This window comes from Acyrthosiphon pisum, chromosome X (assembly GCF_005508785.2).
Source record: "Acyrthosiphon pisum isolate AL4f chromosome X, pea_aphid_22Mar2018_4r6ur, whole genome shotgun sequence".
Taxonomy (NCBI): domain Eukaryota; kingdom Metazoa; phylum Arthropoda; class Insecta; order Hemiptera; family Aphididae; genus Acyrthosiphon; species Acyrthosiphon pisum.
The window spans coordinates 69,220,324-69,243,400 of record NC_042493.1 but is presented as its reverse complement, the minus strand read 5'-3'; the positions used below and the strand labels follow the sequence as shown (position 1 = coordinate 69,243,400).

General features: G+C 28.8%; 3 protein-coding genes across 5 annotated transcripts in view; 2 read left to right on the top strand and 1 right to left on the bottom strand.

Moving 5' to 3' along the window:
* The first annotated feature begins 787 nt into the window (after positions 1 to 787).
* Positions 788 to 1,517, top strand: LOC103309203 (TGF-beta receptor type-1-like). The gene is made up of 4 exons (XM_008184070.1): positions 788 to 922; positions 1,029 to 1,097; positions 1,221 to 1,306; positions 1,388 to 1,517. The coding sequence occupies exons 1-4, from the start codon at positions 788 to 790 to the stop codon at positions 1,515 to 1,517; spliced, it is 420 nt and encodes a 139-aa protein (XP_008182292.1).
* Positions 1,518 to 3,798: 2,281 nt separating this feature from the next.
* On the top strand, positions 3,799 to 7,127 carry LOC100160371 (protein transport protein Sec61 subunit beta). The gene is made up of 4 exons (XM_001952201.5): positions 3,799 to 3,962; positions 6,114 to 6,211; positions 6,397 to 6,498; positions 7,023 to 7,127. The coding sequence occupies exons 1-4, from the start codon at positions 3,960 to 3,962 to the stop codon at positions 7,108 to 7,110; spliced, it is 291 nt and encodes a 96-aa protein (XP_001952236.1). The 5' UTR covers positions 3,799 to 3,959; the 3' UTR covers positions 7,111 to 7,127.
* A 1,490-nt stretch (positions 7,128 to 8,617) lies between these two features.
* The window catches only part of LOC100570230 (WD repeat-containing protein 78-like), a 22,762-nt gene continuing 8,302 nt past the window's right edge, over positions 8,618 to 23,077 (bottom strand). The window contains exons 3-13 of one of the 3 annotated variants that reach the window (XM_016803754.2): positions 20,733 to 20,837; positions 19,779 to 19,854; positions 18,301 to 18,411; positions 18,118 to 18,227; positions 15,581 to 15,822; positions 14,083 to 14,228; positions 13,550 to 13,713; positions 12,182 to 12,358; positions 10,219 to 10,392; positions 10,040 to 10,121; positions 8,618 to 9,260 (exon numbers count right to left, since the gene is read on the bottom strand). In XM_016803754.2, coding sequence (XP_016659243.1) covers positions 9,211 to 9,260; positions 10,040 to 10,121; positions 10,219 to 10,392; positions 12,182 to 12,358; positions 13,550 to 13,713; positions 14,083 to 14,228; positions 15,581 to 15,822; positions 18,118 to 18,227; positions 18,301 to 18,411; positions 19,779 to 19,854; positions 20,733 to 20,837 — 1,437 coding nt within the window. In that variant the 3' untranslated portion in view covers positions 8,618 to 9,210. The remainder of the gene's footprint in view (positions 9,261 to 10,039; positions 10,122 to 10,218; positions 10,393 to 12,181; positions 12,359 to 13,549; positions 13,714 to 14,082; positions 14,229 to 15,580; positions 15,823 to 18,117; positions 18,228 to 18,300; positions 18,412 to 19,778; positions 19,855 to 20,732; positions 20,838 to 23,077) is intronic. The other 2 variants (XM_016803752.2, XM_016803756.2) reach the window with 2 other exon arrangements.

Here is a 23,077-nt window from a genome sequence, read left to right as displayed (position 1 = left end):
GGATAACACTTACTAACTCATGACCTTTAGGACCTCTTAAAATGACCCACGACTTAAAAACGTCACTGAGGTTCCATTCATTACTAGTTGAAATTTTCGATTTTCTGATATCATGTGTCTGAATCCATTTTTCTTTTACTTCTATGAATGAAGCAGAAAGTCCTTCATTCTGCAGCCATTCTTTTGATTTTTTAATATCACCTAAGTAAAGAAGTCAAGTGTGTAAATAAAGTAAATATTTTATTTAAATTTTAAATCAAAATAGGTACCTACCACAAAAAATCGATAGCAGATTCAATATTAGGTAATGGACTAGACTAAAGACTTTCTTCTATCTAACTCAATAGCCCCCACACAACTTAATCTTCTTGCCACATTTTTCCACCGCTCACCCAATTTACCTTCGGCATGCGTTTGGTTAGAACCTTCAACTCTTGCTGGTAAAAAGTAAGCTCTCTAAATAATATAATACCAAAATAAAATTAATTAAAAATATGGTAACAGTTTTTAATTTTAAACTAACATGATATGTACCTACATACATGATAACAACTACTTTAATTGAGTATAGGTATCTATTAAGAGGACGTGTCACGGAAAAATATCACTCGAAAAATTCCTTTAAAAACATGTTTGCGCGTTCTAATAGCATGGGTTACTGAGTGGTTTTATCATAAAAACACCTATGAACCAAATTGTAGAGGAGATTTTTATCTGGTTCCGAACCACTCAGTGACCAAATTTTATTGGAACGCGCAAAGTATGTTTTATAAGAAAACTGCAGAAAATGACGCTCGTCATTGCAAGTGCTGCGCCTTGTTATTTATTTGTAATTATTTCTTGTGTATCTAGGATCGTTTTCACAAATAACAACAACTCGTGGGATAGGCCGTCCATCAATGCACGATCAGAATTAAATGAGGTAAAGGCAAGAAATCGGTATGGTGCATAATAGAAAGCTCACTAAACAATTGTTATTGTTTTATTTATGTTTGATTTTTATAACAAATTATTTCTTGTATATCTAGGGTCTATATCGAAATAATTCAAACTTGTGGAATCGTTCGTCCATCGATCTACCAATAGAATTAGATGAGGTAAAGACAAGAGATCGCTATGGTGCATAACAGAAAGTTCACTAAACAATTTTTATTGATTTATTTATGTCTAATTTGTTGTATAACAAATTATTTCCTGTTTATTTAGATTCCGTCGACTAGTATAGCTTGGGGAATCGACTTCCTCTAGAATTAGTTGATGAGATTTCAAGGGGTCGCTATGGTGTAGTATGGAAAGCACTTCATAAGTTTGATACACCAGCTGTTAAAATATACCCTCTTGAGGTAACAATTTTAATTAATTTTTTTTTTTTTATATATAATTATAGATTTGAAAACTCATGGTTGATAGAACAAGAGATTTATCAATTACCACACATGAAACATGATAATATACTATCCTTCATTGGGGCTGAAGAACGTCAATACATTAACATGGAGCAAGCTTTGTCATATTAAATATTACATGGTAAGGTAAAGTATTGTACTTACTGTTTGTATAACATATTATTTCCTAGTAATCGCAGACTTATATTGTAAGTCTATTTATTTATTTTTATTTTACGTATCTACCTAATTTTTAAGAGTTCCAATATTATGACTAATGTATAAATACTTATTATTTATTAGGTACTATATGCTTATAATGTTATAAGTGTTATATTATTATTTATTACCTATGTGATGTTTAATATAATTATAAAAGTATAGAGTAATATTATATTATAATAGGTACATAAAAATATTATTACTTTTTATTTACAATTTACTATATTTATTATAACCATAATAGGCTATAGGCATGGTCGTACAGTGATGCATTTATATGGGGGGAGGGGGCTATACCCTATAATAATTATTCGGGTACACAAGTGATTAAATGAACGTATAAAATATTACATTTTTACACAGTGGGCTAAACAGAATTAAGGGGGGGGGGGGGTACATATTTAAGAAAATAAGTGGGCTGCTTATTGTTCTTTAGGGCCGGTTCAAAATGTATGCTGCACGCCTATGGTTGTTGTTATATTTGATATATTATATTTTATTATATTTATGTTGTAAAATATATAGAATTTTTTTAATGTTATTTTAATGTTTTAATTGTAAATTATTCAAAGCCCATGTTGTATCATTATAATAAAAAGTAAGATAAGCTACATTTGAACAGTCAGCTAACCATTCTAAATCGCTGAATCTATTCAGACCTAGAAATAGAAGGACAGGGTATAGAATATAGATTAAGATGTAGCCCAATCATCTGCAAATTATAAACATTTTAATAAAAAAAAAAAAATGTTAAATATTAATTAAAATAAAAGTTATTTCATTTGTCAGGTATTTCTATCACCTATGTCTTGTTGTACAATAATTATAAACAATAGAAATTCTAACTAGATAACATAGTAAATAGGTTATAATGAATATAAAGATTTTGACAAAATTTGAACACTGACCAGTGACCACTGGTGGGCGGTGGCATTATTGTACTAAGAAAATATAATTCCTTTTTAGGAGTTTTCAATACTATAAATTAATAAGTTTAAGGACATTTTTTAATCGTAGCATTTGATTTGTTTTAGAATTTTTAGATATCATAGATCTCTCAAATACCCCTTCACGATTTTCAAATTTTTTTCAAACGACTAGTTTTTTATGTTTAAAACGATGGTGTCATTTTTTTTTACCGGAAACTAATAGCCAACTAAAGCTTGCGATTTTACAACGCTACTTCACGTCTTCACTGCCACGCGCGGGCCATACAAAATTTTTTTTTTACGTAGGTATTTTAACCAGTTGTGGGACATTTTTTTTGAGTAAAAAAAATGTTGGTGAAATTAGAATTCGGCGTGCGAATTTAGTTTCGAAGTTATTGTTAATCGAAGTTTTCATTTTATATTATTATAACCCATAAAGACTCAATATGCTACATTTTCATCGACTGAACTGTTACGAATAAAGTGATGTCTGCGTTGCCATTCACTCGCTGCGCTATATCCCTCAGACCTCAATTTGTTTAACATTTTTTTTTTTTTTTTATATCACTTTTGGTAGGCCTTGGAATTAATGTTTAATTCCAAGGTTGTCAAAAAGCACATAATATGCTTGCGTTGCCACTCGCTTGCTGTGCTCTGCGCTCGGACAAAAAATCGAAAATATCCCTCGATTTGTTATATAAAACCACCTTGGGTAGGAATTCCCTCGGAATTAAACAATGTTGTTAAAAAGCAATTATCTTTAGGTAGATGACTGGCCAACAGTTAACTATAAAAAAAAAAATTTTATTTGCTATAGGAGAGGCGCGTGGCAGTCAAGTAGCGTTGCGCCCAAGCACATAAACGTAAAATCGCAAACTTTGGAAAACTATAACTTCTGAAATATTAGTTTCCTGTAAAAAAAATGACACCATCGTTTTAAGCATAAAAACAAGTCGTTTGAAAAAAATTGAAAATCGTGAGGGTGTTGGTAAGGTGCATTTTAGCCTTACCTTTACTCATAAATAATTATTATAGGATTTTACCGAATTAATATTACGATTATCGGATCATTCGCCGTGTGATCCCCGTGTTCGCCGGCGACTGTTTGCTGACCGTGTTCCGTCGGCGCTCGGCCTCCATCGTGCTCCACGCGTCTCACTTTTGCCTCCATGATGCCAACGCACGGCCCAGAATTATCGCGTTCGTGACAACGTGTACGCCGTACAGTCCCGCGACCCGCAGCTGTCCCCACCACCAACACGTAGCGCTAGACCAGACAGGACGCGTCGGCGACACGAATTCACCGTTCTAATATTCATAAGCGGTACACGTCTTCACTGTACGTTTTGCTTCCGTCCGCCATCGTCGCCATTCGACCAGTTTTCGCCGTTTTCAAGAATCGTTCAACGTCAACTATTCAAAAATGGTGAGCATTTTATTTTTACTGTCCTGTCGTGCCTTCCGCCGTTGTCAGTTTCCCCGCTCGATGTTTTTTTTCGTTCGCAATGTCGGTGGCATGTCCAACCTATACTTGCGAGTGGCCATCGACAGGAACGCGATACGTGTCCTATGTGGTTCGCTACGCTGTCTGGACTTATGCGCGAGTGGCACTTCGGTGGTCATTTACTTACTGTATACATTAGTACATTACACTGTTCATAATAGTTATGGGTAAAAATGGTTGTGGGAAAAAATTGATCATTTTTGTCTGGAGTCCAGAGTGCCTACCGATGCCTAGTCATTTTGAGGAGTAGATATCAGAGATTGGGTAGAGATATAACAGCGATATTTTAGGTATAGGTAGGTAGCGTATAAAAACAGATTTAAATTTTCAAAATCCATGTTGAGATGTCTGAACATACCATTTTAAAAGCTGGTGAAAGTACCTACTGTATATTCCTTAGTGCCAATACATTATGTAGTCTTCCAGTAAAATTGTTAGGTACCATGATAAATATGTGTCAGATATACTTTATACATTTTGCATCTTATGTATTAAAAAATTCTTTAAAGAGGTCATCGTCTTTTTTTAACAAGACACCAAACAAGCATGACGTGTTGTTTCTCCATTTTATACATGTACAACTATGCATTCAGCAAAATTAAATTTGTATTGTTCGTCTTAATATTAAGAGTGTATTATCAAATTTAAATGTAAAAATATTATTTAGGGTATCTCATTAACTTATTGATATTAGGTACAATTTTAAAGTTAGTTATGAACATATTAAAATAGTCTTATTTTAAATAATTTAGTATAATTCACTTCAAAATTTAAATATCAATATAAGCCTATGAGATGCTTTAAATAATATCCTTATTTAAGTTTGATAATAGTTCAATTTATTTCAATATTTAAGCTAACAACACAAAATTAATTCTGGTGTGTTCGTGTTAATATTAACAATGTTTGCGAGACAGAGACAACCTACAAAGACCATGAGGGCTTGGTGCTTTGCCGTTTTCGCAAAAGCCGGCTTATTGAAATTTTGAAAACTGGTGAAACCCATTGTTAATCAGTCACATCTCATCATTTTCAATAAATAAATTTGATAGAAGATATTAACTAATTGCATTTCTTTCAACCATAGGTAATATGACCAATAATGGATTAAAATGAGATTGAAGTTAATAATCCTCATCAATGGCAAACACCCATGGGGGAAGGGATAGCACCACCCTTGGTATTTTTTTTACTAAGGGCAGTACCGTAGATATATAAAAATTAATACAATTTAAAAAATATTTTGATATAGGTACATATTATTATATATAATTTTTTAATATAACCACTCCCATTAAATATATCCATATGTGTGACACTGCTCCTCGTACTCTTTAAGGTGTGCGTTTTGGCATATATTACTTGGATCATTAATTTAAATTAAAATATACCTACGTACCTATTATGTGTAATATTATTATGGTCATAATAATACTTTCCTTTAATTAACTTGTATATTTTTTTTTTCAATAACTTCATAAAAATAGTTTATATCATTTATTTTATGAATTTTTAACCTATTTCTAGTATTGTTACCCAAAAAAATAAAAATACACAAGTATATAAATATCAAATATACCTATTGTACTATAACAATATAAGGTATTCTGGTTTTTAATAAAACAATTGACAAATTTATCTTGATTTTTGAAAGATTCCGGGGAATTTTTTATGGCATTTTTAGAGTTTTTAGGTCATACTCATACATTCATTTATTAAAAAGTCAATTTTTGATATTTTTAAGAACATTTAAATCTGGGCTTCAATAATAATAGTTCTTGTGTTGATTTATTGATGTTTTTTTCTCCCTATGGTTTAGAAAAGCCAATACAGCCTGGAAAAACATTGCCCACCAAAATTATGCAGCTCTTTATCACTTATAAATATTTTTTTTTTTTTTAATTGATTTCTTCTTTAAATATTATATTATATCTACTGTACCTATTTGAATTTCTTTAAGACAGATTAATATTTCTAAAAATGAACCAAAAATAACTTATAACTTATGAACATAATTAATAAATATTTAATATTATATTATAATAGAAACTAACAGCATGTTTTATTTTTCAGCCAGTAAATCCGAGTGCAATGCAATCAACCAATAATGGTCCCAGGTCACCATCTAAACCAGGCGCATCTAGAACAGCCGGAAATGTGCTTAGACAGCGGTAATAATAAACCTTATATTTATTGTAATGTTACTTATTAATTTTATTTTAGTTCACTCTTAATTAATAGCATTTTCTAACATCAATATCATGGTAGCTGTTTAGAACATAAACTTTCAAATATTCATATATTTGGCGTAAACCTTATATTTTTAACTATATTCCATGATTAATTTATTTTATAGAAAAACTGCTGCACCCACTACATCAGTTAGAAACCGTAATACTGGAACTAGCAGTGGAGGTATGTGGCGTTTCTACACAGATGACTCACCTGGAATTAAAGTGTAAGCATTTTCCTACATTTTTTAATATTTAAAAAACAACAACACTTTTTACCACAGATTTATTATAAAAAATACTAAATAGCCGACTTCGGTATTATTATTGTCGTTATCTAAGAGGTAAATATTTATGTTGTATAATATTGATATTGGTAAGACACAATGTTACATGTATATATTTAATCGTGATATATACAAAATAGTATCTTATTACCTACTGTATCAGTTTAATTTGTGAACAGTCACCTATTAAATAATGATCGGCGGCCATTTTGTTGGAGACATTTTATACGTATGGAATATAGCAGTGGACTGCTATATAGTATTTTTATATATCTGTGGTTTTTACATAGAAATTTGTTGAATTATCATAATATTTTATTTATTTATTTATTTTAATTCATAGTTTTGGGGCTACAAAGGCCTTTTTATATTTTTAATATATATTATATTCAAATTTTAACTTTATAGTATTATGTAATATTTATGCAACATTGATTTAATGATTTTTATTGTTTATTTTTCAGAGGACCTGTGCCCGTGTTAGTGATGTCTTTGTTATTCATTGCCTCCGTTTTTATGTTGCATATTTGGGGAAAATATAATAGAGCTTAATTTCTTTGTTTAATTTATTTTGTATATAATTTATCTTAAGATCATTCCCAATTTTTTTTTATAATAATTATTGAATTTTACACAGCAATATTCACTAAAACGTTATATTATTGGTTTAACAAAATTAAAAATCATTCAGTAAGTTTTTATCAATAAAAAGTTTTTATTTTTTTTATAGGTTTTTATATCCAAAATATAGTCTATAGTTGGGGGCATAGAAAATGAACGTTGGCCCCTGCGACCTATTTTTCATACTCATCATTGTAACTATTAGTTCTTAGCATTATAATGTCGCGCTGCCCTTTACGTTAATTTATATCATCATATATTATAAAATAAATCGATTATAAGAATAAAGGTACCCAACAGTATAAAAAAATCTCATACCTGTTATAATTAATTTTATATACAGTATCAAAAATTTGCTGCTCGGCGTATGATGACAACGCTCATTTTTCGAGCTCGTGACTATAATAGAGTATCTATATTCTATAGCAGTGGTTCTCAACCAGTCACTCAAAGTTCAATTATAAATATATACAACTATTATGCCCGTTATGACATGATAGTAAAAACCATAGAATCTGATTAAAAAAAAAAAAAACCAATTATTAAGATAGTTTCATTCTCAATTTATATAAGGTTTATAATTGTTACTTTTTCAAAAATAAATTAATTGTTTTAAGTGTGTCACCATTTTTATAGATTTAATTAGGATGTCATCTTAAAAATAAGGTTGAGAAGCACTGTTCACTGTATAGCAATGTGATCAAGTTCCATGGTACATCTTATTCATAAAATAGTTAAATTATTATTTTAACATGGATAAATTATTGTTAAGACTACTAATCAGTATCAACCCGGGACTGGAACCATTATGATTTCATCGGTTTGAGTTTAGGTTTCGGTTCTCAAAAACGGTTCATAAAATAATATATTTTAATATTTAAAATAAATAAAAAATTATTATTAGAAAAACAAATAAGAATGAATTTTTAACACACTTGGGTGACCCATGTTTCAGTTTGATATAATAATTTATAACTTATATATAAAAATATAAATTTAAACAATATATACTGCGTTAATGAAGATGGAAGAACAGTTTAGTAGAATTATCGTACAGAGCATAGTATAAAGAAAAGATTTAACGATACCCGCATTAGGTTTAGGTATTTAATATTATCAATGCAAGCATATTAGTAAGGTAACAATTATAATTTATATGACAACTTACTCTGAATTTTGAATCACTTATAAACGTCCAAATTGCTATTATTTTCAGAAATTCTACATCAGCTATTGCGAATTGCGATTCAATAATAATATTGATATCGATTACATGGAAATTAGAATTTGGATTTTTGGTATTTCTTTTATGACAATTCTGTTGTACTTGTTCACATAATAATATTCTTATTTCTTAGCATTGATAAACTTTTATAGGTCTACAATTCTATAATTTTTATTATTACTAATAATTAGTTATTACCAACTTACACCATAGATAAAATATTGGATTTTGGAACTGAAAAAAACCGTATAAACCTCTACATCAAAATATAGGTTTTGGTTCCTAAAAAAATGTATTTAAGAGTACCGGTTCTTTTCGGAACAGTTCCAGTCCTTGGTATCAACATTGATTATACATAGTACTATGTAAAATCAATGATATTGATTAGTATTATAAGTTATGCTTATGTCATTATTACAAGCACTAATTGGTGAAGTAGACTCTTATTTTTGAGTCGAAAGTTTATTTCTTACACATGCGTATGCAGATTAGCAGTCTAAACTTACTACCACTGATCTCACCAAATAGCATCATCAAAATTAAGTTATATACATAATATTTTTTATGTAAACTTAATAAGATACTATAAAAATATACAGGTAATTATAAACATAATAAAGTCTTTATTATCTAATGTTTGTTCATAACTATTTAATCTTTGTCGAATGATAAATTAATAATTATCTAATAAAAGTGAACATATGGGTTTATAAACAATTTTAAAAACAAGTTAAGTTATTTAATACTACTAAATGTTCCAACATTTTTAGTTGTTCATCATTGTTTTTTTAATTATTTGAACAAGCTCATGATTTGATGACATCATATTCTCCAGAGCTGTTAGAATAGAATTTTTCTAAAACAAAAATAAAATTTGTTGTACTGTATAATAGTTATATAATATAAACTTCATTACTAAACTTAGAAATAATTGAATAGTCCAAAACTGATAATACATAAATTAATATTATGTAAAACATTTTTTTAGTCTTATGATAATATAGTATCCTAATTTTAATATGAAATAAATTTCCAAAACTTACTATTTTATTTCTAAAAATAATAATAGCTTTATAATTCTATTTGTTATGACAAAAATATATTTTCAAAACTGATTTTATAAGCTATTAATTCCACAATTTATTTTCTGTCATGAAAAATTATATTATAATGGTGAATACTGAATATAATATTGTTCAATCAAATCATACAAATATTTGTTTGATATTTTATTAAGTACGTATTCAAAATTCTTAATTATTATTTAACATTAAAATAAGAAACATTTTAACTTACAAAAATACAAAGTTTGATTTAAATTAAAATTGTGAGGATTTTTTTAATGCTGTTTGATTGAAAGGTATTTCCGCGTTTAACATATGTAACATAGGTATTAGGTAGTTCAAAAACATCTTAAAATAATATAGAGCATTTAAAAAAATAAATATATTTTGGACATTTTAAACAGTTTTAAACATATTTTCCCAAAATTAAAAAAAAACTGGATGTGCCTACCTTATGTGTTTTGGAAATATTATGCTTCTCAATTAGGTGCCTAACAATAATTTTAACCTAGCTTGCCGTTAAAATTAATTATGCTCATTAGTTATTATTGATTTAAAACATTACGATTACCTACTTGGAGAAATGACGGCGAAGGCATGTTACTGATGTGAAAACATCTAACCAATCCATTTACATCACCAGTGACAATATTCTAAAACTCACAATATTAATACTTATAGCAATGTGACTCAAACAATCATATATGAGTAGCCAAGTATACGTATATTAGGTAATCGAATAATACTCACATTACCGTGTTTGGAAAATTTCACCAACGAAAAGTGTACGCCGGTTTTGCACGTAAACATCATGACAGGCTCGACCGTTTTTCGTGCGAAGTCCCAAATGCATATGACTGCGCCGCTAACACTGACAATAACTGTGGAGTTAATGGGTGACCAATCGGCGTCGTCTACAGCGTTCTAAAAAGTAAAAAAACGTCCAAAATTGCATAAAATTAAATCAGGTCTGTTGGTGCTTTATAAGATTCTAATAGCATAACGATGAATATTTTTTTACAATGATGTGTTTTTTGATTTTTGTTTAAAATCAGCTTTCGGGACAACAAAAAGGCTTCGATTTTCTACTTCAGCATCTTTTCTGGTACCGGTAGGAAAGAGAATCAAGTTAAATAGGTAGGTAGTACACTTTGAGATGTCAAAAATAAACAATTCCTAGTAGTAATTTTCAAAAGCGTCGGGGGAAACAAAATAAAACAAATTAAGGAAAAACGAGGATTTTACAAAATCGATTTCGTTTTTTTCAGTGAAAATTGTTCATGTATTATGAAATTTTAAAAATATTTTGACTCTTTTTGAGCTACTAATATTTAATATACCTAGGCATAAGGTTTTTTCTATTTTTAATAGTTTTTAAAAAAAAATTTTTGATCGGTCAAAAATCTTGAAAATGTAATACAAATTTTACCGGTAGGTAAGTCAAACAAATATTTTATAAGCGTTTGAAGTTCACATTTTTCTGACATTGGATATTTACCCGTAAATAAACAATTTTTCATCAATCATCACCGAATGTAAATTATTTTTTTATTTTTTTGTACCTAATTCAAAAACGAATAACCACATATATGTACCTATATAGGTACCTACTTACTTTCACCAGATAATGTTTATTTTATCATTTTCTATAGATACGTACGTCATGATAAACATTCCAATATAAATATACATTTTCTGTATAAAATAGACATAATACTATTATAGAAACGTTATTTTTCTATACCTATATAGGTACCTAAATATTTTTTATATAGGTGATCATATTTCTCTGGGTGAAAAAGCTTCGATATTTACTACAAGATTATTGTCGATAACAAGTACTTACATGTATTACGTATAAATTCGTAGTCGCGTATATTACGATAATAATCAAAATAATGTAAGTAATTGATATTAATTGGTTTGGAGATAAAGTATATGAGTATACCACTATTGTAGATCACGTGTTTATAAAGTGTACCCAAACGTTCTCTGATTTACCAGGTAAAATTATAAAATACCTTTTATTTTATGTGTCCAAACGTTGTGTCTGTTTGTACCCAAACGTGTTGGCTTTTGGGTCAATGTGACCAAACGTTCAGCGCCCAAATCTACAATAGTACCTATAATGTACAGCAGCAGTGGTTTTATCTATCATAAAATAAATGGCGTAGCTCAAAATTATTTAATAATTTGAGATGACCTACCCCTAATAATATTGTTATACCGACCTATAAGGCTATAAAATGACCTATTTTTCTCCTATCAATACCCACAACCCACTCACCCATATTTAAGTTTTTGCCTGAGCAATACTTACCATATGGACAGTATAATATGTTACATGCCATACTGTAGGTACAGCAGAGCACTAGAGTGGTACCTACTGGCTACTCACTAACCCATTATACACATTACCCATTCAATGTCCCATTGGTTTCTAAACATACCTACATTTATAGAACACCTTATATTTATGTTGTGTCCGTCCGTCCGTTAGTTAGCAGTAAATAGTTACGATTGTTGATATTAAGGTATTTATTTATTGTCTGTAGTTACTGTTGTATGGGTACCTAAATAAATTATAATTTATTGCGTTGTATTAAAAATTAAAAAACGTTTAGAAACCGGGAATTTAGCATTCTAGAAGAGTGAGCTTTCTTAACTTGTTTAAATCTACAATCGTTTCATAAATTGTGCCCAATAAACTTACGCAATAAGATAGGGATAGTAGTGGTACGTCGACGTTTTCCATCCAAATTTTAATTTGCCAGTCGGCTCCGTATGTTATAAATATACTCGAGCAGAACGGTGAAAATTTGATTCCGTAAACCGGACCGTTATGAGCCATGAAAATTCTGTCGTAATGATTGCAGCTGTCAACCGTATTCTGTAAAAGTTATAATATATGCATTTAAGTAAAATGTTATGTATAAGTGCACGTGTAATAGCTATTAATTGTTTTAAGCTCAATCGGTTTCCAAATTGTACACAATTCGTTAGCACTGAAGCAGTGAAGCATACCTATACATACCTACCTAAGTGATGAACAATGAATAAAATGGCTGTATGCCTGTATATTAAGTAAAATAAATAGCTGATCATTTATGGGCGTGTCTGAGTGTATATATATATGTACGCATTTTTATGTACCATAAGGACCATACAAGCTCCATTAATATTTGCTTATAAAATTACCTACAGTGCTACACACCTAGCATTTAGGTAAATAGTCAGGTATGTACTTATTTTGTAATTCGATTTGAAAAATGTTTCTTAATAAGATTACTATGCATCGATCGCATCTGATCGATTATCAGAACATAATAATTTTAATACTAACATTTTTTTAAATTATTATGATTACCTACCAATTGAAAAATTCCAAATTCGGAAAGTGTCTTATATTTCAAACGTTTTACTCAAATAAACAATATTCGATCAGATTGAAAAAGTACTCTCCAGCGTAGTGAGGGGGGTTTTAGATGTTTTGGGTTTAGGCGTCTTATATAGGCAAATGTACATTCATAAATATTGGAATGTTTGTAGGTACCTACAGTTAATTACATATCACGTATGTCGTATGTGTAGAGGTATTATGTATAGTATGTTTACGGGAGACGGTAATAAATCGTTGTAAAAGAACATTTAGGTACTATATTATATATCTATTCATTAGTTCAGCAGTGGCGTAGAAAAGCAGAGGGGGACTTTGTGGTCAGACCCCCTCCCTATTGGATTTTTATTATTTTTGTTTTTGCTTACATTATGTAGTATGCACTATAATGTAATATTTTCAATTTTGTGATATTATGATCTATCAAGCTATTGAGGGTGGGGGATTTTCCAATTTCCCCCTCCCATTTAGATATTGTCGTTTTATTTTTTTGATCCCCCCCCTTTCAGAAATCATGTCTACGACACTGCTGTTCAGTGATCACTCAAAGACAAGCCACGTACTGAACGAAATAATAGCCTAAGCCCTAAGGTCTGCTGTGTATAATAATTTCGCTATTGCCATGTAGTATGTATTATGTCAAATGGAACACCGTTATATAATAATATATAGGTAGACACCTACCTGTACGACGAAACCAACTTTAGTCCCAATAAAGTATGTACTTTTATTAGTTGGGTGAAACGATATGACCGTTCCGGGCATATTTTGAACGATGGTTGAATGGTTGAATTTGTTCGGTTTTGCGGAGTCGTTTCGGATTCCACAATATATTAACGACATTTGTTCTGAAATTAATTTGAAATTGAAATTTTTTTTAATGTTCTACCTGGGGATATGTGGGGAGGAGGGAGGGGCTAAAGAATCGTTTTCTAACGAAGGGAAATCAAAATATCATACCACATGTAATGTTATACTTTGTAACTATAGCCAACTACAACAGTCTACAATAAATTTCTGTACAGCAGTGTCCCTCGACAAAAAGTAATTTGTTTCTAAATCAGTCTATAAACTGCTGCCTATACCTATGTATAATTATGGAAGTATAGCCATAAAGGTAATGAATAAAATTTATTAATGTTCTATATTTTCATCGTATGCACAATATAATATGCTATATCTACCTACATACAATATGCGATCTTTTTAGTCGTTACCTGTGTTGTAAGTCTTGGAAACACCTCCTGACCATTTTCGTACCGATCCATTGTCATCCACGGATAGTATAAATTCGTCTTCCGATGTATAACTTTTTTGTAGAAACGATAGAACACTCCATATAGGAAAGTTTTGTAAGTTTTTCCTATAGTTATATTTATAATATTATTAAAAACAACTTAATTTAAAGAAAACTAGTAAGTAGGTGTAAGTACCTACCTAAGCAGTAATAGTACCAAACTCTACAGGGTGTATCTTATGTCATTGTACGCGGGGTTTATTAACGATTGTGGATCGATGAAATAGAATTTCGTTAAAATTAAAAAAGACGTGTTTCTTTCTTTTTACCAGGCAATTTTTTTATAACAATTTCAAAATTTTTGAACAAGCAGGTGTACCAATAGCAAAATCAACTTTATTTTTTCAAATGGTAACTACCATATATTTTAATGGATTCCGGTAAATCTTTTTTTTTCTGAAAATGTTGATAGTCAAATCATCAATTTTGGCTCGCTAGTTTATTAACTATGGTCCTCCAAAGTTTAGTAAAATATGCATTAATGCTTTTAATTGAAATAATTGATATAGGTTTAATTTACAAGAGCTAAATCATTTTTTCTTATAACTAATTTTTACAATTTGAAATATTTGAACCATAAGTTCCCTATATTGGTAGGTATCGCATGCAAAGTATGAATTTAGCAGTTGAAACTCTTTAAGAATTATTTAATAATCATGATTTAAAATAAACTATTTGCAAGATATTTAGAGAAATAGTCAGTCTCAATATACCTATGTTTGTACCTAATTTAGGCATACTTTTAATCTGAGTTAATTACAGATTTCCAATATTATTATAACAAGAATCAAATACCATCAGGTATCTTAAGCCACCTGATAAAGAATCCAAATTAATTCTATTGTAAAAAAAGTAAGATAGGAATTTGTGATAGGAAAAGTACGAAATAAAATGTAAATGTCCAAAACTAAAAAATATGAAGGGTTATTAATTTCAACTCCTAAATTCATACTTTGCAGTTTGCATGCGATACCTACCAATATAGGGAACCTATATGGTTCAAATTTCAAGTTTATCCTACTGCGAGAAGAGCACCACAAAACATTGAACTTTTTTTCCTTACACAATTTTTTTTTAACCACCATACATATTATCTAAGGACTAAGGCATTAATGTCAACAATCGAATACCATTTATAAATTTGCCATTATCACTTTAACCACCTAATAAGTAATAATAAAGAATCCAAATTTATGATATTGTAAGAGAATTTACTGTGAAGTAATTTATTACGATTACCTAACCTACTTATAACCTCGTACTGGCTTACCAGAAGTGTTCATAGATACTGCGGATTTTTAAATATAATATTTTATTCCATTATATACTATTATATTGCTATTAAAAAGTTATTTTTTGTCATTGCTAATGCTAATATAATTTTACAGAGAGAAAAACTATAGGTATAGGTAATTTACTCGTTGACTATCACCGGATCACATATTTCTGGGGCTATGTCCAATATGTAGACGCATCCTCCGTGACTCCCGGCGACGAGGATGTTGGCATGTGTTTTTGAGAAATCAAGACAAGTAATGGGCTTGTTGAATTCGTACATTCTTTCCGGATAAACCGGATTCTTTAGCGACCAACAACAAACAGCACCTTTAAAACCATTTGGTTCGTCGTTCCATTTGCCGTAACCCACTGCCAAAATGTCCTTAACATCGATAATATTTAGAATTAAACGCATAATATTTTACCGCGCAAAAAATATTTATAAATTATAAAGATATATTATCTATACTTGAAACTTTTCACTATTACGTATACATATTATTACCTATATATAAGTACATATTCTTACATAATTCTATTTTCAACAAAATATTATTTAAACTAATTTTAAGCAATTAATATCATGACCTTTATATCCACACCATTCTACGGTAGCTATAGGTACCTACGCTATTTTTGACTTATAAGCTAATAAGTACCTATAATAACAATAATGTATGTCGTATAATATTATAATATATTGTAATAATTAAAAAATAATAATAATATATAAGTATGCGATATTTTTGGAAAAAACTAATTCAACATAATACTCTTAAGTGGGAAATAAATCCAGAAGGAACTAATGTTTATACCTATATAACCATTGATTATATACATAGTATAGACGTCTCACTGGCCGTGATTATGCGCTGCGCTAAATTTTAGTTTATTTATTGACAATAGATCGTGTTAGTAGTCGGAATGAAAATAATAATTCGGCCGGTGGTAGCGGCAGCATTATTGTAAGTATTGGTATTTGGTATTGGTAGTGGTAAAATGTACTCGGTTCATATAGGCGCAAATAGACAAATTATTTTGGGGGGACTAAAGCCCCTCCTATAATATTTTCTAAAAATTATATTATATGCTCAGTACTAATTACTGACTTTTGAACTGAGGGGACTTAGCAGAAATGTGGGGGACTAAGTCCCCCCAAGCCCCCACCTATTTGCGCCAATGAGTCGGTTACAAATTACCGAATACCACGACGGCACCATCAACACAATACATCTATATATTAATATAATAATATATCTGTAGCATATAAAATATAATAATGTTTTCAACAACGATTATAATTTTTTTTCACTGTTCATTCACGTTCGTTAATTAATCGTCATTCGGGTCGTGAACGCCGATAAGGGATTCAAATCCAACGTTGCCAAATTTAATGAAACACACGTTGTCTTTTAATAATAATATTATCCACTTTAACCCTTGATTACACTGCATGTATTAGGTACTTATAGAAGATTAAATTACCAAGTATGAATGTATGATTTATCTCATTGCATTTGTAATAGATAGGTATATTGTGATTCACTACTCAATGACGAAGGATACTTGAAACAATAGATACCTAGATAGGTACTGCTGCAATAGTGCCATGACTACTATATATACCAGAGCAACTTTCCTGGTTTTTTTTTTTTTTATAACGTTGTTTTTATGATATAAACTTGACCGGAGGAGAAGCAATGGCAACAGCAGTTCCTCTTCCGGTCCTGGATACCAAGTTAAAAATAAAAAAAAATATATAAACTTAAGTCTTGAAATACCTACCTATGTATAATGGGCTAAAAGTAGGATTCACATTCCACATAATCATCACGTGTGTGAAGTCCCCCTCATATCGACAAAATCGAACCAGACCAACTTACAAATATTTAAAAATGAAGACCTTTAACTTACAATCTGTCATCCGGTTTGATTTGGTCGGTATGTGAGGGGGGCTGGGGTAGATTTTTGAGAATTCGTCAGTGGGAAGGACTATTGACTAAAAAATTCCAAAAACCAACTCAAATAATAAATATACTTACAAATTAAGTCCATAAACTTACAAGTTACGATCGGTTTGGTTTGTTTTGGTTGTTTGGGGCGCAACTTCACACACGTATATCGTATGATATTATGATATATACATCCCAGAACACCCATAAAATATTTCTTAAGGTCCACCTATAGCGCCTATTTCGATCCCCAGAACGTTCTATACAGGTTAATATATTTACTTCTAAATCATCACATATTCACATTTAACTTTGAAATCCTATAAATATCTTGTAAGTCACCTGAGTGGGTCCCCTATTAATACTATAATATTATTACTTATTAGTAATAAGTAACAAGTAACAATAAAAAAATCAGATTGATTAGATATTATAATTTATAGGTACCTATACCACGTTGGTAAACTTTTAAAATTTTTGTAGGGACCTGCTTTTACAGGATTATTATCTGATTATTATATGAATCACGAATGGACCTTCATCTGCAATGTATTGATTTAAACAAATTATAAATTAATACCAATGCTTACTATATTTTCATCCATACATATAATCATTGACTATGTATAATCAATGATATAATTTATTATTAAGCTGTTGTGAATGTTAATGTGTTTTATGACGTATTTCTACCCATATGCCTTATAAATTATTTATATACTTACTTCATTCATAGTGTTCCATACGAACGACGTGACCGAAAAAGTTGATAATTTATCATTTGAAAATTGTAATATTTCTTCTAACGTATAACGATAAGACATTGCGTTTAATTCTGAAAATAATTTAAAAACCATATTTAAGTATACATGGCACTAAATGCTTTGTGTGAACGATAATATTTATACTGTCACTAGTGTGTCGTGTTATGAATTTAATCTGTTTTTCGGAAAAATTATTAGACGTCACAATTCGGTCAGATATGAACAACATTTTTTTGAAATTGTTTGATTTGATGTCTGAAATATTTCAATTTATTATTCAAATATAATATTATTATTTATTGGTATTCATACGATTAAAATTAGTACCTAATCAATAAAAAAATCAATTCAGGAAAGAATATTTGTAGACATTTGACACTTTTACTAAATATTTATACTATAACTTCTCCATACATATTTTAAATGTAAGCTATATTTTAGAAAAATTAGTTTGTTTTTGTTTTATTTTAAACAGTTTAACATTTCATTGCATTTATATTTTCAGATTTGTGATCAATGTTATACAATATTATTCTAACTGAAACCTATAAAGGAATATAATATAAATTAATTTTAAAATCTAATTCCCGTAATTTTTTTTTCATGGCCATTTAAAAACTAGGTATAACCTGCAAATACTTTAGTTTTTAATCTACTTTATAGCTATAAATAAATTCACTCAAAATAGTTTTTCGAATTCAAAGGAATCTGTAATACTAATTACTAAATCCGCCACTGAGGTGGTGTATCATAATAAAATTCATGATACAAATCAAGGGATATTTTCGATTTAAATATTGCAAGTGAGCATCACTATAGGGTCAAAAAAAAATATCTATACAGAGACCAAACCAAGGTTTTTTAGCTTTTTTAAAACCATTTTTAACTAAATAATAGCAATAAGGCTGGTCAAGTTACACTGATAATTTGAAATTACTAACCAGTTAAAGTTAGAATATTAAAAAAAATAAATAGTTATAATATTTATATTTATAAATTACATCAGCAATATAGTTACATAGTTAGATTATACGTATGTCTATTAAAACACTAACTAAGTTATCAAAAAGTTATGTTAGTACTTGGTACTTACTACCAAAAATACTATAATATATATATAAAAAAAACCAGAGTACATATAAATTAAAATAAATATAATCTAATGATAAAATATTTTACATTTCTATGATAAAAATTAATTAATTTTAAATATTTGTTCGAAATTTTGAAATTCTAATTTTCAGGATTTGAGAAACGTTGTGTTTTATTTAAGACTAGCTTATAAAAAAAACTTTTGAATAATTTTATGATTTTTAAAAAAAATAAATAATAGGTACCTATATTTTATTTACAGGAAATATACAACCAAACAACCAGTTAATTTACTTAAACAAGCTACTAAACAAAGTAACTACTTAGTTAAGTCAAGAGTTACCAACAAAAGTAACTTCTAACTTTTTAACTAGTACCTGTACCTAACCTAAGTGCACTCCACTGCCTATACTGCCTAGCATTTAATAATAGTAAATAGTAATTGTAGAATGCAGATAAATGTCCAATGCTTGCAATAAATAATAATATTATATATAATAATATGTTAAACATAGTATTAGTTTACTAACCTTCGATTTTTTCTGTTGCCATATTATTACCGATTTCCTTTTGAAGTATCCATACAGATGCAATATTTGACTGATCCTAAATAATCATAATTATTTATCTATACGATTATACTATAATGGTCAATTTTAAATAATTACTCAAGGCATGTATTTGAAAAAAATTCCATTTTATGTTATTTTATGTTAGTTACACAAGTTTTGCGTTTATCGTTATTTAGAATTAAAACGTTATTCAACTTTTGCATTTATCGTTATACAGAATAAAAACGTTATCCAAGTTTTGCGTTTATCCTTATTTAGAACTAAAATGTTGTACAAGTTTTACGTTTATCGTTATTTAAAATAATGTTAATACTTAATACCTATTACCTATTAAATTTAAATATAATAACTAATGCGGGTAGGTAATGACCCGGATAGGGAATATAATATGTTTGCATGAAATAAATGTTTCTAAGAAAACAATATACCTTGTCCTTTTAAAATTTAAATAAATAGATTTTAAAATATTTTGTTTTGCGTTATTTTTCGTTCAATGATATTCTATAAATATTAAATTACGTTTTGCATTATTTTTCGTTTAATGATAATATTCCATAAATTACGTTTTGTTTAATGATATATAATATATTTTGTTAATCGTTATGTTTTGTTTTACGGTATTTAATTATTTTTGATTATTACTTTCCGTTATAATTACATTTACAAATAAATTTCAATCGTTTTTTTCAAATATAACGTTATTATAACGTTTGCAAGACCTGAATGGCTAAATGTAATATAATGTAATACCTATAATAATACATTTAATATTTTTAATTTGTAACTACTGCAGTATTCTGAGAATTTGAGAATATAATAAATTATAATAATATAATATTATATATTATAAACATACATGTGACACAAATTATTTGAAATTAAAAAAAAATTTAAATATTAATTATTACCTACTTTTAAAGTGATTGCTTCTGTTTGTGTGTGTTGTGTTCTTTGGAAACATCTCGAAGCTTGCACTGCATCAGTTAACAAATATTTAGTAGTATTAGTTTTTGCTATCTAAAATCAAAATAACACACAAATTAATTAATATTACAATTTGCGTTAGGTTAATTTAAGGTTTAAATTTGTTTTTCTTAGCAGAACGATGAAAAATACGGTTTATGTTTTTTTTGTACTTATATATTTCTGATATATTCATATTTTTATAAAAGTAATTTATTTTCCTAATGGTATTTAGTAGTATAGTAGCCAATAGGTTGAAATGGTTGAATTCATTTTTGCAGAAAACATTTCATATTAAAATGTAATTATCTATTATCTTATACCTAGTAAAAAAAATGTACTCTATACTACCTACAGCGTCCTTTATGCATCCCTAAACCATTCATCCGATCGCAATGCAATTTGGTACAGAAATAGATTAGATCTCGGGGAAGCCTACATTTTGTCGTGAAAAAAGGTAAATAAGCAGTCCAAACAGGAGAGGTTCTAAACCAGGGATTTTTAGATTATTATTATTATTATTTTTTTTTTTTTTTGTTAATAAATTGTTGTTGCTATTGGTTTTAATAATAATAATTATTAATGCGATGTGTATTTTAGTGGAGAATGTATCGAGCACGAGTCCAATTTTTAATACTTTACAGTTAAATTATACACTTACGAGTGCACCACGCGGGGTCCGGTAAACTGGTAGTGTTGTAAAAAATACTTTTAAATCACTCAAATACTTTTAAAATTCTATCCTAATACTCTAAATAGTTAAATATTTGACTATTTGAGTGAAAAAAAAAAACAAAATTCCATTAAGGTAGTTCTGATATAATTTGTTATGATCAAAAATTTGTTAATTGCATTTTAAAAACATAATTCGTTCAATAAATGCTCATCAGTTGTGTTAGTTCATTTTTATTTTTTAGTAATAGTTTCTCCACTGCAAAGAACTTTTCTCTAAAGAGAGTTATAATATAACTAATACGTAATATAGCTAATATATTATATTAGCTATATTACGTATTTGGATATCCCATACCGTCATCGATTGTCGTCGACACTCGACAGTAAACGATAATGATAATATTGATTATTGATAACCGTTTTCTTGGTAAATAGGTAGTACTAATAATAATTAGTATTTATATTTTCGTATTTTTAAATAATAAAGTATAATAGCTGCTAGGCAAAAGCTTATCGCATAATATATATTTTGTTATTGACTTAATAAGGTAATTCTGGTACCGACGTACTGTTTCGAACGTCGTCGACGATAACTGGTTCCTAGAAAAAAAAACATTTAATTAAATTAGAAAAAAAATGTTAATCGTCTTTTGATTGTAGCGAAAACCGATGCTGTATGTTGTTAATAATTGTGGGAAGTTATTTTTCAACCCATTACTGATAAATCATAATACATACCCACCTAGTTATATCTGTGACACGCACATGGAATGGTACTTTACGTCTTTACTGTACGTTGTACGTCTGTACCTTATTACTTATTAGATATCTGTAATTTGTACATGACGTATAATCTACCTTTCTAGTGACAACGATAAAGTAAGTAAATAATAGAAATATTTTTATTTGCTGTTCTCATTATTTAAGAGGACGCTATACAGATATTTTTTGTCTTACAAGTAACATGGCAAATTCAAGCTCAGCAAATCACGTCTATATTTTATAGGTACTATATTAATTTATCATGAGTGAATTGACCTATTATGAAACTCGATGATAATTAAGCTAATTATCGACGAAAAACGATATCGAATTGTCCATAAATGATAAATATATAATAAAATATTGTTATAAGTTATAACGTTGAAGGATAACCACGGTCCACGACGCCACTCTATTTTAATAAGGATTATAAATAGAAACAAATTAAGAATTAAAAGAATTAAAATAAAGTATTCAATAAAATAGTATTCAATGTTAAAAAACGTATTTAAGATAACGTTCAAATATTTCACAATAATAAGTACCTATTTAAAAAAGTATCCAATACGGAAAAATGAATTTGAATACTTTTATTCAAATACTTCACAACATGATAATATACTGCCAGTGTTGGGTAAGTTACTTTTAAATAGTAATTAGGTTACTTTACTCGTTACTCAAATAAAATTGTAGTGAAATTACTTTACTTTTCAAATATAAAAAGGTGGGTATAAGTGGATGTCGCTCTGCTGTACAGTAGGTTACAAGTGGGTCACTGTATAATGGATGGTATTAAATTTGAATTCAATGATATAATATCATTGTATAAGAAAAACGATTCTGAGCGGAGACGGTAT

Coding starts and splice junctions, on each gene's coding strand:
- LOC103309203 (XM_008184070.1), top strand. CDS start 788: ATGACGCTCGTCATTGCAAGTGCTGCGCCTTGTTATTTATTTGTAATT. Junction 923..1,028: donor CACGATCAGAATTAAATGAG/GTAAAGGCAAGA, acceptor TTGTATATCTAG/GGTCTATATCGAAATAATTC. Junction 1,307..1,387: donor GTATGGAAAGCACTTCATAA/GTTTGATACACC, acceptor ATATAATTATAG/ATTTGAAAACTCATGGTTGA.
- LOC100160371 (XM_001952201.5), top strand. Junction 6,212..6,396: donor GGAAATGTGCTTAGACAGCG/GTAATAATAAAC, acceptor TTTATTTTATAG/AAAAACTGCTGCACCCACTA. Junction 6,499..7,022: donor GACTCACCTGGAATTAAAGT/GTAAGCATTTTC, acceptor TTTATTTTTCAG/AGGACCTGTGCCCGTGTTAG.